This window comes from Pocillopora verrucosa, chromosome 1, assembly GCF_036669915.1.
Source record: "Pocillopora verrucosa isolate sample1 chromosome 1, ASM3666991v2, whole genome shotgun sequence".
Classification (NCBI taxonomy): domain Eukaryota; kingdom Metazoa; phylum Cnidaria; class Anthozoa; order Scleractinia; family Pocilloporidae; genus Pocillopora; species Pocillopora verrucosa.
Window position 1 is genome coordinate 366,397 of NC_089312.1, and position 16,168 is coordinate 382,564.

A 16,168-nucleotide genomic window follows, 5' to 3' on the forward strand; every position below is an offset into this window, starting at 1 on the left:
TCACGGATTAAATACGAACCAACAAAATTACGAGCTCCCAGTTGGTAGAGCACTGCACTGGTATCGCAGAGGTGATGGGTTCAACTCCCGTACAGGCCTGAAATGTTTTTTTCATATGATATTCATATATCCACAGTCATTCAGAATAGAATGCTCTAAACAAGTTTTTCTTGAGGTTTAATTGTAGTTACATTCCACATAAAAGGAAATCTTGGATAAGGGAGTACAAACCCACTAAATAGTTCTTTTCACAAGAGATGATCAGCAAACAAGATAAATTGGCTGCATAATAACAATTGATTAAAAACAGGAAGGAAGGGAAAAAAGGAGTTTTTTCCAAAAAAATTGCCAATCACTGGTTTGATATCAGTCCACGTAATCAACAATTCACCTTAGAGCTGTCAAAAGACATTATACATAAGAATATTTTCTAAGAATCCTTTACAGTTTATTTCTCATTTATCTTATTGATAGATGAAGTGGTTTTTTTTTTCATCCTCTTTAAATTTTAACAATTTGTGTGGCAGTTTGAAGTTGCTCCAAACAATTTTGCCTGTTATGATCTCAACACTCAGAATGGAAATTGACATTTGCTTACTGGCAGTGTTAAATTTTGTTCTTAGCATTATTAGCCTATTTCTGGTGACAACATTCTACTCACAATCCAGTAATGGCAGTTACTGAGATGTTTACATTAAATTCAACTGGAGTGCTTGATTTGTTGAGAGGTAGAGCACAGAACTGCCTTGGCACATTCCCACAGCAGAATATGTCTATTGATAATGCAGATGACATGCATGTTTTTTTTCCAGTGTTCTTTTCCTGTGTATAACTTGCCATTTAGTCCCACTTGCTTTTCACATGTCCATGGTTATGTGCCGATGTTGAAACTGTCTGTTTTTCTCCTCCAAAATTCATGTAACCCAGGAACAATACACAGCCAGCAAGTGCAACTGAACCTCCAATCATGATCACTTTGTTCTAGATTTAAGAATGAAGAAAATAAAATTATGCAATGCTTTCCTTCTAACAATGCTTCTATAAATAAAATGATAATAATTTCTTGTTTCAAATAATCAATCCTCTATGTAAGGTACATAAGTACCTGACAGGAATATTCATTTTTTTTATTTTAATGTCTATAATACTTAGGTTTCACAACTTTAAGAATGTTAGTAGTCATACATATTTATTGAAAAAAAAAGATATATAGACAGGAAGTTAACACAACAAATGCTGATGCAAAATTTCATTGAACATTACAGACATTAGCACTTGACAAAATTTTAGGCAAATTGAAGCAATGAGGCCTCTTTCTTACATTTCACTTTGTTTCCTCTGTGTTTACAGGTATCCTATCGCTAAATCAGCCTGAATGTTTGGCAAACCAGTTAACCCTTTAACTCCAAAGATCTGATTATTAACCCTTTATACACTAACATCAGTGTGTATATTCTCCATACTGTCATACATACATTTCCTAAGGTGCTGACAAAGAGAATCTGTTTAATAATCAAGAGCTTGTTAATTTATTTTTTTTATTTTTTCTTCACTCTCATGACCTTAATGAGTGATTTAGGGGTGATATTGTAAGGAGAAAATAGATGCTAGTCACTCTTAGGGGTTAAAGGGTTAATTCTTCCCTACAGCTGTGACACTTTTCATTGTAAAATAGTGACAGGGCTTTGGTGTTAGATCAAGATAACAACTTCAACCTTTAAGGAGAAGTTACACAATAACCACATCCGGGAGTTAAGATATGTAGCAATTATTGTAGGTGTTTGTTCACTGGGGAATTAGGAAGCTGCACGAGGAAGTGTGGAAGAGTGAATAGGGATGGTTTTCATAGAGCTTAACGGATGAGTCATTATCTACTAACTTAATGAAATGTATAACATAAATCGAAGTCAGTCCGAGAGTGATCTCTGAAGTTTATTGCTTTACCATTGAATCAAATAAAATGAGAATAAACCTAGGATACTCACAGGTTTGATAAATAACTCCGGATTGATCAATCGAAATGCAAGTGTGGATTGTCTTGCAGATTTCTTTTCTGATGAAGACGCCATCTTGTTTACAAATATACTTCTTGTGAGGAACTGGATACCAACATTAGTGTCCAGTCTCTTTGGATAGAATGGAACGCCTGATTGTTATTGCATAGTGGCAAGTGGAGGGGAACTTTTATTCTAAAGCTTACCATCGTGGTTTAAATTAAATTCACAGGTTATAGGAATTCTATACAGCTGCACACGAATATGCAAAGCTTTAAAATTTTCCACCAAATAGAATTAAAAAGGATGCTTTAGAGTAAACTCGAGGCTCAACCAAGTGGCTTCCAGGTACTGTGGTCATGTCCTTTTCATCAAACTCAGTCGAAAAAAAAACAAAACGTCAACGAAATGCATATTTTAGCTTTGACGATGACGTCGTGGTGGTGACAGGGTGGGGGTGACTGTTGGTGACAGAGGTGGTGACAGTGGACAGGCTCTCTCACCTTTTTTCTGTCCCCCTTACCCCCTTTATCCATTTGACTGACTGACTATTGGTTGACCGACTGACATAAGGACTAACTGACTGCCTGACGAATTAGTCACAGTTTGCCTGACGATCTGACTAACTAATTGACCGAAGTTGCACCGATAGGAATTTTTAACAGCTACAGATAATTCCCATAAATAATCTATAAACGAACTGAAGCGTTTGCAATTTCATAGCCTGCACATATGGTTGTTGTCGAATTTCAGTAAAGCTTTTTTTTATCGTCTCAAATAATTTCATTTCTGAGAACAAAGGAAACAAGTCTTTGAGGAATCAATCAAACTGACCAGACTGACTCACTAAAGAGTTGAATGTTCCTTCCATTTCTATCACTGTAATTCGTGATTGTAATGTTTAACGAGCGGCTTTTAACATTGCCTCTAACTGAAGATACCTGTCACACTTGTCAGACCTGTCAGCTAATCCTCTCAATCCCGAGGTCCAATAGCCAATTCTCATCAATGTCACCATACATTTCTCATAATTTCGTCTCCACGAATTTAGAGCTGAATCAAACGATAACCCCTTATCGATGTTTTCTTTCTTCTCATCTCCTTCGGCCTTTGAAAGTGTATTGGTATTGTATGACTGAAAATTGTAGCGGAAAAGATGACCACAGCTTACTTCCCCGGTTTCCCTGTAACTCACTTTATCTAGGTGACTGTAATTACATGTCATTACTGTTAATACATAGTACAGTGTGATTAAACTCGTTGATTTCCGTCGAGAGCGCGAGATTGTTCTTTGTTCTATTTCCAGCCTTGTAAGCATTGCCGATTGTAAAATGCTTGAATACCTTTAGAATAAGTGACTCGCCTTCTTTAGGATACAGACGTTTATCTTCTCTGAGAATTGCAAAATTTATCTCGGACATTTAGCCAATATTTATTCACGGAAATGCTTACGTACGACTAACCGTAAAACCGTAAAACCGTAAAACCGTAAAAACGACTAAAAACCGTACGACTAACTACGACTTTTGTTTCTTCTTTTAATACTCATCATCTGAAAACGGTAAAATGCATAATTTTCGTGTGTTCTTAATACATTCTTCTCATTCGTGAAAGGCATTGATTATCTGCTGTTTGTATCCAGTAACCTTTGACAAAATACAAAAATGTCGAGTGACTTTATTAAACATATGAATCAATTCTTCATTTTACGTCATTTTGAGGTTTGTATTTCTACAGTCCATCCAGAAGTTGTCGTGCTTTTGGTCCAGCTTTACTGGCAAAGAAATAAGCTGGTTTTTCAAGTCCAAGACCATGGAGATATCGAGCATATTCCGTATAGACTGCGTGTACCAGGGCAGCTGATATCAGTATGTTAAGGACATATTCTAAACAGTAAGATTTTGTTTTAACATGTCTCACGCCTTAAGCGAGACCTACAGGAGACAGAACGGCTGCCTCAAGTCTTCACAACCTATTATCCAAACCTTTTCCCTCATGCATAAACAGCAGAGTTTATATCGATTACCGTGGCATAAATTACCATAAGTATCCGTTCTCCACCTGGTTGCGACGCTAGTTAATCCCGGGTAATCAGCCCTTACCCCACCCCCCTGCAATTCCGTTTTGTAGCCTTCCCGAGTACTTTTGCAGAAGAGTTACTCAAAAGGCCAGAACACATTAATCCTGGCGAGCGCTAAAACATCGTCGAATTATGCAATCAAACCCTTTTTTTGAGAGCGCTCCGCCGAACAACATATTTCAAGAGGATACTGTTCTTTTCGTCTGATGGCGAAAGAAAGCCGTATTCTTGGCAGGCTTCGGCAAACATTGCTGCTCGGTCAAAGTAACGCATGCTGAAAATGAACAAAAATGTAATTTTGATGACTATTAAATACTTCAAAAACTCTGGAGTAAAACTTTCAGTTCTTGTTCATACCTATAGAGCATATCAAGCGCCTTGTAGAACTTTCCCAAGGACAGTAGCACCAAAACAGCTTTGCTCTGTTAGAGAAAGGGTATTAACAGAAACTTTGATTAAAACAAATAGCAAACTTGCCCTTGCAAAAATTTGTCCATGAACAGTTTATTAGAGACAATTTCTCAGAGGCACCAGAGACTGTTCTTTGCAATAAGTTCTACAAAGTAAAGCTACTTCTTTAGGGAAAAGATTACGGTTACAATGGAAAAAAGGTCCAAAAAAAATATTTGTAAAATACAACGGGTAAAACGTGTAAATATCTTTCCTTACACTATTGGCCTAAACATATCGCAAACTGGGGAATATCGTATGATTGCTCTCATTTTGATTCGCCATGTACCATTTTTAGGCTGTTTGCATGCGAGAGGAAAATATCTAGTTTGTCAATGATATTTACGGGTGTCGCTAATTTAGTATTTGTTGTGATTTTCTTTGTTCTATCCTGACCTGTTGACTGGTGTGTGTACTGGAGAGATGTTCAATCCATCTTCTAACCACCTCTGCACAGTCTGGATAGCTCAGAGTTGCCTGCAATAACAAGCACAATGGGACCTTGATTGAAAAACAAAAAAACCAAACCAAAACAAAAAAAAAAACCCAAAAAATCGAAAACAAAAAAAAACTGCAGCGCTAATCGAATATTTGCTGAAATCGCGAAAGTAATCCGGGATTACTTTGTCTTTGCTTCACCTCGCTCTGTGTTTGGTCCAGAAACTGGCGCCATCCTCTTAACCAATCAAACGTAAAAGGAGGACCAAACGTGGTTTGGTCACCCGCGTTTTCCCGCGCTTTTGTTAGTTTGTCCGTTTTTACTATGAGTTTTCCTTGGCTAATGTTGATGTTATCCTTTTTTATGATTATCCAATTTTTCGACAGTCAACTGCATGGTGCCCTTATACGAACAACATATATGCGTAAGAGAGGTATCGATACCTAAATCTTACTAATTTTATAACTCACCTTACAGTAAAGGTTATTACGATATAAATAACAAACATTTTCGCATTTTGGTTGAGAGGATGGCGCACGCTTCCCAGATGTAATAACGCAACACCAATGGAATCCCAGGCTGCAATCGATACTGATTAAATATGCCCTATTTTGCGGTTTCCCAAGAAAGGAAAAGTGGTGACTTAACAGAGAAACACTGGAGGAGAACAGGAAATTGTTCAGAGGGCGAAGATATTACCTTTGCTAGCCACGCAGCCCTATCCCATTCGCCATATGTCTGAAGATAACGGCAGGCATCCAATCCCTTGTCAATCAAACAGAGGAGCTGAACTCCCTCTGTACATAATAACAAAAAAAAGATTCATTATGAACCCGCTCAACATCGGCAGCTACGTTGCACATGCCCGTTAATTGCCACGATAATGCTCACCTGCAAGTTTACCACTAGCGATGAGATTTGTGGCCACAAGTTTGATGGTGCTCTGTGAAGCACCCGACGAACGAATCGTGGCCACAAGACAGGCCCTATGGAGGAAAAGGATGAGAGGTAATAAAAGGGAATGAAAGCGTAGGGAGGACGCTCCTATTGAGAAATATTTTAGTCCATCCTTAAGACACTGGAAGAGGCCACAAAAAGCTAATCACTTCAACATCTTGTTTCGTTTTCGTTTTTTCTTTTTCTATTCAGTGAACCTTTTGATCAAATGCCGTGAAACAAATTCAAAGTGGTCACAAATGCCAATCAGAACTATGGTAACACGATGAACCAATCAGAACTCAAAGGAAATGCATGTAAAAGGCCTAAAGCGCGGGAAAACGCTAGACTTAATTGTCGTGATTGGTTTAAGTTTTGCATCTAATTGGCTGAGAAGGTGGCGCGAGTTTTCTTGACCAATCAGAGCGAAGTACATCAAAACTAATGCAAATTCAGAGAACTTGCGACAAATAAATGCACTATCACCGAACTCAGTCCCCGAGTCAAATTTTGGTACCAAGTAAATTTATTGAGCAAAAAATTGATGTTCAAGAATACCTTAGAGAGTCCACATAATAGTTATCATTGGCGGAATCTGTCTCGAGGAACAACTGCACTGCTCTGTCTGCCTGTAACAAAATCGTGTAAAAAGTAAATAAATAAAAAAAATAATGTAGCGAAGTTAAGGCAATAATTGTATCACTAAGCCCTTCTTCCTGGCGAAAATCTCTTGAGGCTGACCACAGCCCAAACGTTCAAGGCTTGCCTATTACAAAGCGAACTACAGGAAATGGACCTTACAGAATATGGTTGTTTTTTTTTTCACGTACAAAGGGGGAGAGCTGAGCTGTAAAAGAAGAACTGAATTTACCATACTTTATCGAAATTGAAACTGTAACAATCTATAGATCAAGCTTTACTTGCCATTTTCATCAACAAAAACATAGTTTGATGAGTATACAAAATAAATCAAAAGTCAAACTGTGTTCGTACTTGTCCCAAGAGCACCAGAGTATCGGCACATTTTTTCGTATGTTCATATGTGGATCGTTTGCTGTCATGTAGAGCGAGTCGGTCCAACTGACTCCTCTGAGAAAAGATCAAAAGATGCAATGGTTAAAAAACTGAATCATTACAAACTCCTGTCCACCGATTGAGGAAAAGCCATACCTAAAGTGAAAAGAAGTACTACATGACTTTGCGTACTCCTCTTTCCAAACAGAGTCACCAAAGAAATACTCGGAAGAATTTTAAGGATTTTTTTGTACAACTAGACGACGCCTATGATTGTTTAAACTTCCCAAAGAGTCTTCCTGTTTTTTTCCGATACGGAAAATGCAGCGCTTTTCTTTGTTGTTGATTTCTTAAATTTGGCTACTAGAATCCAAACAATATCTTTCACGATTTAAAACCACTCTGGTGAAATTTTTACAAAACACAGAAACAAGCCTTTCCTTTTGAACTGGTCGTTCTGGAAGGTGGTTGGTGTGGGCTGATTGACTGCAGGCGCCATGAGTGACCGTGGTTTTCCAGTAAGTAGAGGGGAAAGGAGTAGAGTTACAGCCTTGTTGGAGCAGGTGTAAGGAAGCACATTGTTTATTTACTTACTAAAGAATCGACTCACCTGGAATGCATCAGTATCACTAAGGATGTCGTAACAAGTGTCGAGGGAGACTGGGTAGCAGCAACAGGTTTCGCTTCCATTCGTACCAGTCTCCTCTTGGCCACACAATTCTAGGTCATCGTCGATTGACAGCAAGTCCAGGCTCCTAGCACTAAAGCTCCGCTTGAGCTTAGCTGTAGCCTCGGACGGGTTGAAGAGATCAGCTGAGTATGATCGTGCACGATTGTACAAGGGCTGATGGTCACTCTGCAAGGTAAACAAAAATCAACAACTGTGAACTCATAAGGACGTTTTTAAGCGCGGCCAGTCCTCTAATGAAGGCAGACATGGTAAGTGCATTATAATTTGGATTTGAGGTGTCTGGGTTTGAGCGATAGAGGTAGATCGGGAGGCGGGGTGGGGTGGGGGAGATACTGGCGATAAACTATTCTGTCAACCAGGAGGGAGTAGTCAGAAAGTCGAGTCAGGTTATGGATCAGCACCTATGTACCACTAAACTCGTAAGACTAACCTCCCTCCTGACTGTTACACAACCTAAGTAGTTTTTTTCTGCTGAGGATAATGTTATTATTAGTTAAATTAACACGTACCTGATGCTTTGCACACAACAACCTGGCTTTTTCTCGTCTGAGGAAGTGAAGAGCAACTTCCCAAAAGGCTGTTTCGGATTCATCTCCAAATAAACTAAAATGATAAATTATAAGGAGAGACTTAAGTCCAGCCGCAATTCACGCGCAAACGAGATTTGAAACTAACTCTTGGCAGTAAAGCTAATAACGTACAGAGAATAGCTCTCCTTGTTAATTCACTGATGATTACAGATTTAACAGCCGAAGTAATCCGTATATCAAATGGCGCAAACCCAAGAGTGTTGAACAGAACATACTAACTTGATTGAAGGATTGAATCTGACCCAAAGCTTTTTTATGAGACTGAACTTACAAAGCAGCAAGGTAGCACTTCTGTGCAGTCCCTAGAGTCGAATTCTGGAGCAGATTTTCAATGGCCCTGTACGAAAAAAAGAAATTTCCTATTACCAGAGTTTCAGCTTTATCGTCTGTTATATGTTCTGTATGGGAAAGAATGCAGTCATCGGGTAGCAACAGTTGTGAACTTTTCTCAGGAATCTCATGAGAACAGGCCGTGAAGTGCAATTTCCTCCCAAAGACAAAAACATTCTTGTACTCACAATGGAATCATTTTTAGTTGATCTTGAATTGCACTGACAGATTCTTCTTTCTTGATTTCCCTAAACCGAGTAAAGAACACAAAGTAAATGAAAAGATGTTGAGAGACTTTAGCAATAGAACTGACAACAGGAAAAGCTTTACTTTCTACCCAACAATTGAGTGGAATTTGTCACCGTTTGTGCTTTCCTGATTTGTGCTCCTTTTTGTGTTTATCACCAATAACATTAAAAAACCCTCAAAATTTATATTTTAATAATTTCCTCCTTGTAATGGAAAGTACAGCTTAGTATCAATTAACAACTAGAAACCGAAGTGGAGGTGGTTAGTGGTGTATATTTACCGAGCCACAAAACTAAAAACAGTGAGATAACATAGCACAAAAAGATGACTTTAACTCATTTATTTCCTCAACGATTGCCAATTTTCGGGATCAAATCCTGCGCGCATCGCTCGGAGGTGAATAACAAAGGATATTCGGAGTTTTAGTAGCCAATCAAAACGCGCCTTCAACACTATCCAGTGTTTAAGTATAAGCTTAAAGTAGGATGTAGAATAATAGAGATAGTAAGTTTTGAACTTGGTAAAGGAACAGAGAAACATGTTTTTTGTCTTGTCACGAGCGTGGGACAAAGAAAAAATTCTGAGTCTCCATGTGGAATCAAACCTCAGACCTTCGGATTTCCGTGCTCCGATGCTCTACTACTTTACCGAGCTCAAGACTTACCATCTCTTTCATTCTATATACAAAAATGACGCTATCGACATTGCTAATCTTAGTATGCAGGCCGCGTGTCATATGAACTTCGTAATAGGCCTCGCTCACCGTAGAGTATCTGTGGCTCAGTGGTCTGAAGTTCGATTCCTCATGGGGACTCAATTTTTTCTTTGTCCTACGCTCGTGAAAAGACGAAAAACATCTTTCTCCAAACTAGGATACGTTCTACAAACACTACCTCTACACATAGCAAAACAAATACATCTGAGCCTCACAAGTCTGAGATATCCGTAAATGAGTATTTGTCCCTTCCAAGTGAGTGCTGTAAAATGGACTTCAGAATGAGACTTGATTTTGGCTCCATGATGTGAGGACACCATAAAGGACCTTAATAACAACACAGCAAAGCCAATCATTGAACAGATCACAGTTTACACACAAAATATGTTGCAGTGGGAGGGGTCAAACACAGGTACATACCATCAAGATCCATCTGAGCCATAGATGAGGTGGAGTTATTTAAATCCATGGTCATCACAAGGATAGCTCCATTAGTGTGGGTGGTTATGGGTAGGTCTGATGCCAACCAGTCCAAGTCAGTAAGTGGGGGAGATTCCTTTGGCAGCTTATAGCTACTGAAGATCTCAAACTTAAGATGAAAAAAAAAATAGTTATTACAGTTTAATTTTGTATTCCAACAAAATGTCACAAATCTTGAATTCACTACAGAATGCAAAAAATGATTCCCAATACTTGCATATTGTTGACGTTAACTGCGTAAGGTGATGGAAAGCTATAAAAATGCCATTCTAAGGAACATGTTTCTGAGTAGATCTATATTATTTACAATGTGCTGTCAAAAAAACATAAATTACCTTTTGTAGGTCCCAAATATCAACTCCATCACTAAAGAGCACACCAAGTTTGAAGTTACCCCGCCCAGGAGCAAACTTTATTTTCTTTATGTGTCCTCTGTGCGTTGCAATAGATCTTGTAATGTAAAAACAGAGATCAAAATGGTTAGGAATTACTACCATTTCACACTAATTAATCCTGTGTTAGCTTGTTTTTTTTTGTTTTTTTGTTTTTTTTCAGACTTACAGAACTTATGTTTTTACCTGGTTACTCTTGCCTTTAATTCCCAAATACTTAAATTGCCATCCACATCACTCAGCACCAAATAGTCACCTTTCCAAGCAACATAAGTTACAATTCCAAGGGTACTCTGTGGAAAGGTGGGAGAAACACAATTTTCAGTGTTTAAAACAAAAAATGAACTCAACAATAACAGTCAGAGAGGTTTCACTGAATAAGTTCTAAATATTAAGAGGGAGGGGGGGGGGGGAAATTCGCCATACCTTCTGCCACCTGTTCCTTATGTTCCCTCCCCAACAGTAACACAGGAGCATTTTCATGACAAGACAAAATAACTTTATTGCAACCTAAAAGTTTGACCATAAATTATTGAGTAACATACATCACACTGAACTTTGGAGCCATCTTTGATCACTGTCCCCTCTACAAGGAAATGATACAACACTCTGTCTTGATCCACACACACAAAGTGCTCTTTTATCCAGGACTGAGAAAAAAAAAACATTGAACAAAAAACATGTTTTTATGAGCAGTAAGTTAATCTGGTGAACCAAAAGACAGAAAAAACACTTCCTGGTGTGACTGATTGTAATTTGTAACAGTATGCTTTCTAAGACTGCACTGAGATTTGATGGAACACATAATATGTATATAGTCAAGATGTTTTGTGTGAAAATAAAAACCCAGCAGATAAGTCCAAGATTCTATACTTGAATTAATTAGGAAAGATTATCTATTGCAAAGAAACCAGTGAACAAGGTGTCTTTATTAGTGCAGAAGGACTTGCCTTTCTCTGCCTGCTGGATTATCTGGGGGGAGGTTGGGAAGAGGTTTGCCAAGAGTCTAGACCCTTAGCAGACCTTTTCTCCGCTCACATTATTCAGGGCCTGGGGGTGAAGAGAAGTTAGAGCTCTAGTGCTTAATTAAGAGGGGGCCTGCTCGTAGACTAATTGCAAAATGAAGAAGATGATTTTTTCCTGTGATTCAAAGGACAAGGGAGGAGTCGTTGAAGGGAGTATTTTCACCTGTGTCTGCGTTTGGTTTGCCCTGCTTGAATTCAAAACATTTGCTGCAATGCCAGAAGCATTCTGCTCCAACTGCTGACTCAGTTTTTTCTTCAAGTGCTTGGAGTGAAGAGATGGTGACCATTCCTGGAGAGTTAAGGACAATTAAATTATGATTAACTATTGAAAACAACATCACTCAGTTTTAATGAAATGCATATTTATATATCTACTCTACACTGTAATGATAATGAAAAATAATGACTCTTTCAAAGCTTTCATTTGAATGGTTGCCTACTATACCACACATACCAAAGCTGTGACTGATGGAAAGTTTGATGGCATCTCTCTGAGTACTGTGAGATTTTTTAAATCCCATAATTGCAGTGGTCTGTCCTTAATCACAACAAGAAAATATTGCCTGCAAAATTAAAGGCAAATAATCTAATAAAACTTAAAAGTTTGTAAAATAGGAAAAAGGATTCAATTAGGAGCTGAAGTTGAGACTGGGATCCTTGTGGCAGTTAGTCTGTTTTTAACACTCATACAAAAATTGAAAGTAATTATTACCTGAGTTGAGAAACCTTGAGAGCCTCAACAGTTGATTCCTCTGCTGCTTTACCAAGTTCAATAGGTGTTGTTTGACCTGTTATTTTTTTCAACAATAAACAACAATACTTATAATTGATATGTGGAAATAAAAATCTTGGTCAAGCAAAATACAATTCAGAAGCACATTCCTAGAACACTCAAGTATATCGACATCCTACCAGTTTTTATGCTGACCAGTTGAAGCTCATTTTTGGATGTGCTCCCTGAGGCCTGGGCCCAGGAGAAAAAGCTCTCCAAACTACTCCATGTAATCCCTCTGTAATGGAAACAACAAATATCTTTTATTATTTTAATAAAAAATTCCCTATACATTAATCCTTTACACCCTCACATTAGCATGCATATTACTCTCCACATTGTTCTCTATAAATTTCCTAAGGTATTGACAAGAAGAATTTGTTTTATAATAAAGAGTTTCTTAGGGCAATGATCACTTCCTAAATTCGCACAACTTTTGTGTTTGATTCAGCAGTGATACTGTTAGGAAAAATTAGATAGCATCCAGTCTGGATGGTCAGAGGGTTAGTCAGTAATTCCCATTGAGCTTGTGTAATTTCCTAGGAACTACAGCAGTAGACTTGTTCAAAACTAAGACATCACTTAACACTCCTAAAAAAAAAATATCACAACAGTTAGCTTTTTCGGTGTATTTTTCAAACTGAATTTTTCTCGAAGTAGGTAAATTGTCTTACTTCACTGCTCCAGTGTGAATCGTATATTCTCTTGCAAGTAAGCCAGTACCCAGATTGAAAACTTGAATACAACCTTGGGTGTTTCCTGTACAAAAAGACAATTAGTAATCTTTTTAGAAATTGTTATATTGAGTATGTTCTATATATTAACCAAACAAAGTTGTAGCAAAACTCTACAATATGACATGTAATGAAGTCTCTTACCAACTGCTAACAAAGGCTTGTAACTCCCCCAATTCTTAGTAGTCAAGGGCGGACACATGACAGCACAAGTTGGAGGAGATGATACTGAGCTGGAAAGGGTTACCATGACAAACTTGTAATGAACAGAATTTTGAATGACATTTCCAGAGGTAAGAGGTGGAGGAATCACATCAGAAAGTGTCAAATTAGGATTGACATGACACCGCAGGTGTTCAGAGTCTGTGTTGCATGGTAGTGAAGCTTTCAAAGCTTCCTGTGACAAGACTGATGCTTCTCCTTGAAGCCTTTTAGCCTTTAATTCCCAAATAATCATTCTTCCATCACTAATCAAAAGGGCAACTTTCCGTTCACTTGATGGACAGCACATGAAGCCAAAGAGTCGGCTTGATTTGCTGAGACGCAGTGGATCTGACTGGCATTTGTTCTCATAGATTATATCTACAGATGAATTAACATCATTACTCCTTTCATCAGGTTCAGTGAAGTAAGGATTGTTCTCTACTCTTCTACGCACTCGCATGATCACACTGCCATTCTCATGTAAACACATTAGAACATCACGTTGTTGACAAGGGATGACCTGAAGAAAAGAAGGGCTGTTTCTCTCCAGACTGAATGAGCAAACTGCCTGGTTGATTTCCATGTCTAAGATCATTACTTCCCTTGGAAACAATGCTAAAAGATGATGATGAGCAGATGGAAGGTATGCAAGCTGAAGACAGTCACTCAAAGCCACACTTTCTTCTCCAGCTCTTAAACAGGAAAATGATAGGAAACAGTTTTTATAATCCAAAAGACATTTTTACCAAATGTATTATCCCCAGAAATTAGTTCCTGTTTCAATTATTCTCTTGTTCACAAATATACTAAGTATTAATTAATTTACTTAAAGGCTGAAACCATAACTGATACAGGACATGAAATTTCACTCTTACAATCTCTAACAGAGTTTTTGTAAATATGAAAAACGCAAATTGGAAAAAAAATACTTTTGGAGTCTAGCAATCATGCTGGGAAGAGAAAGAGTAGGGGGGGAGGGTTTAGGAACTGTAAACTTTCTTTCCCACTAGGAAAGGTACCTGAGGGCCCCTTTGGTTAAATACAACTTGACATGTTTGGTGAAACACTCCCATGGATAAAAAAGACAAAACATATAAATTCTACCTGTTTTTTGATTCACCTCCTCCCCATAGCCTCATCCTAGAGAGAGCAGACTTGGGTGTGGATTGTTTGGTTGCATTCTTGCTGTCTGGGCCAGCAGTTGGTGAGCCAACATAACCGCCACTAGGTGATGCAGAGCCAGAGCTTGTAAGGTAAAACTTACGCCCATTGCTTTCTGGGGCTTTGCCGATGGAAAAGTCATTGATGAAGAGAATCCAGTCCTGACACATCACTTAACAAGGTTAAGGCAAAGGAATGCAACTTAGTACCTTTTTCTTGGATGAGTTTTAGGAAAAAAATCCTCCTGAATATGTCCAACAAATGTGTTTCATAAACTCAGAAATACTGCTTTTTTTATTGTTATAGATTGAACTAATTACAGTTTAACTGATTCAAAGTGTTTGCTAGATATCACTGATCACTCAAAAATATTTTCTGGCTGCTTTCCAGAATTCTCCCACTAGTAATTCTTGATTGCTTTTTTTCACTTTCCTCCTGCTTCTACCTATGGATTCTTTCAAGGAGAGCAAAAGAGCAATTCACTGGGCTCAGATGTTGTAATAAATTGTGACATAGCCTTATTAGTGGGTTAAGATACCATTTGTAAAGTCTGACCAGTATTTTCAATGTAGTATGCACTTTTTAAAGATAAAATTTCAACTTACAGGTTACATTTGAAGATATAAAAGGATCAAAAGCAAAGCAGAGCAGAGCTTCTTGAAAAGTCTTTTTCCACAATTTTGTGCCAGTATCAGCATTCCAAAGGATCATTGATGATGGAGCATGGAGAACTGCCAAAAGATCATGACAGGCATCTTGAGTTGCAAGCCATTCTAGATCAAGAATTGGCCTGTTTCCATCTGAGAACTCAGTCACTGCAGTCCCTTGTGAAATGTCCCAGACAATGACGTTACCAGATGTATCTCCAGATGCAAGACGAAGTATATATGGAGAATTACTGTCATGATGGTAATTATCACGTGCCCATTTCACCTAAGAATGAATGTGGTAAAGTTAAAAACATCTTTATAAATAAAACAATTTTAATAAACAATAAAAACATGAATCAGGAGAATTAGATAGTCCTAAAGATCTAAATTTACCTACCTTTGTGCAAGGGGCAGTGTGCAAGGTTAGCACTTGAATAACCTGTGAAGAAAGAAAAAAGTGACGAGAATATTAGACAATTTAAATACAGAAATTAGTTTTCAAGCCACAGATCTGAAATAAAACGATTAGAAGATAAACTGATTATCCTCACCTGAACTGATTTGGGATCAAAGACAACTACAAAGTTTTGACAACCATAGGCAATCAGTGACTGTCGTCCCCTTATAAACCAAACAAAAAACAACAAATTCTTCAAATATATTTGATGAAATGACGCATTATCAGAACTAGCCAACAAAATAATATGCAAAGTTAATAGGGAAAATTTCAGTCGAGATGTTGGAAAGGGGTCTATCTTTAATTTCTCGCAGTTTACTTTTTTCATCATACTGTCATAGACAACACAAGATTGTTATATGAATCTAATGGGATAGGAAGCAAACACTGTTAAGAGGAAACAATTATAATAAAGAAATTGGTCCCTCGACCATCTTTTTCGACATCACAGATTCACATACCAATGCTCGAGCTTCGAGAGTTTCTTTATACAAAAGTTACGAGGAACGTCACTGTGTGCGATTGATTTTGAATAATGGGCTCAATGTGTTCAAATTGTTCAATGGAGGAAGAAACCAGGCCAGCAGACTTACCAATCACAAGCTCCTCTGTTATGACTATGAAGAGCACCAGGCAAAACTCGAGGCGACAGCTTCATGGTAGTTAAAATCTCAATCAGTTATATCGGAATCCAAACTTGCACAATGACTGGGTTTTGTAGAAAAAGTTAGATCTAGACCCAGTAATCCTTAATTATACCCCAAAGGCACCCCTTATTTCCGCCATTGTAGTCCTTGTTTCGTCT

General features: G+C 38.0%; 1 protein-coding gene across 1 annotated transcript; it reads right to left on the minus strand.

The window, feature by feature from the left end:
* Positions 1–3,454: 3,454 nt before the first annotated feature.
* LOC131785521 (WD repeat-containing protein 11) lies at positions 3,455–16,160 on the minus strand. Its single transcript, XM_059102430.2, has 28 exons — positions 15,957–16,160; positions 15,458–15,527; positions 15,304–15,345; positions 14,862–15,189; positions 14,200–14,428; positions 13,036–13,787; positions 12,832–12,916; positions 12,298–12,395; positions 12,098–12,173; positions 11,840–11,948; positions 11,549–11,674; positions 10,906–11,010; positions 10,547–10,653; positions 10,304–10,418; positions 9,909–10,077; positions 9,704–9,815; positions 8,713–8,772; positions 8,466–8,531; positions 8,114–8,207; positions 7,524–7,769; positions 6,893–6,988; positions 6,458–6,528; positions 5,855–5,949; positions 5,663–5,760; positions 4,921–5,001; positions 4,432–4,496; positions 4,266–4,348; positions 3,455–3,853 (listed from the first exon to the last, which is right to left on the minus strand). The coding sequence occupies exons 1-28, from the start codon at positions 16,019–16,021 to the stop codon at positions 3,726–3,728; spliced, it is 3,771 nt and encodes a 1,256-aa protein (XP_058958413.2). The 5' UTR covers positions 16,022–16,160; the 3' UTR covers positions 3,455–3,725.
* Positions 16,161–16,168: the final 8 nt, after the last annotated feature.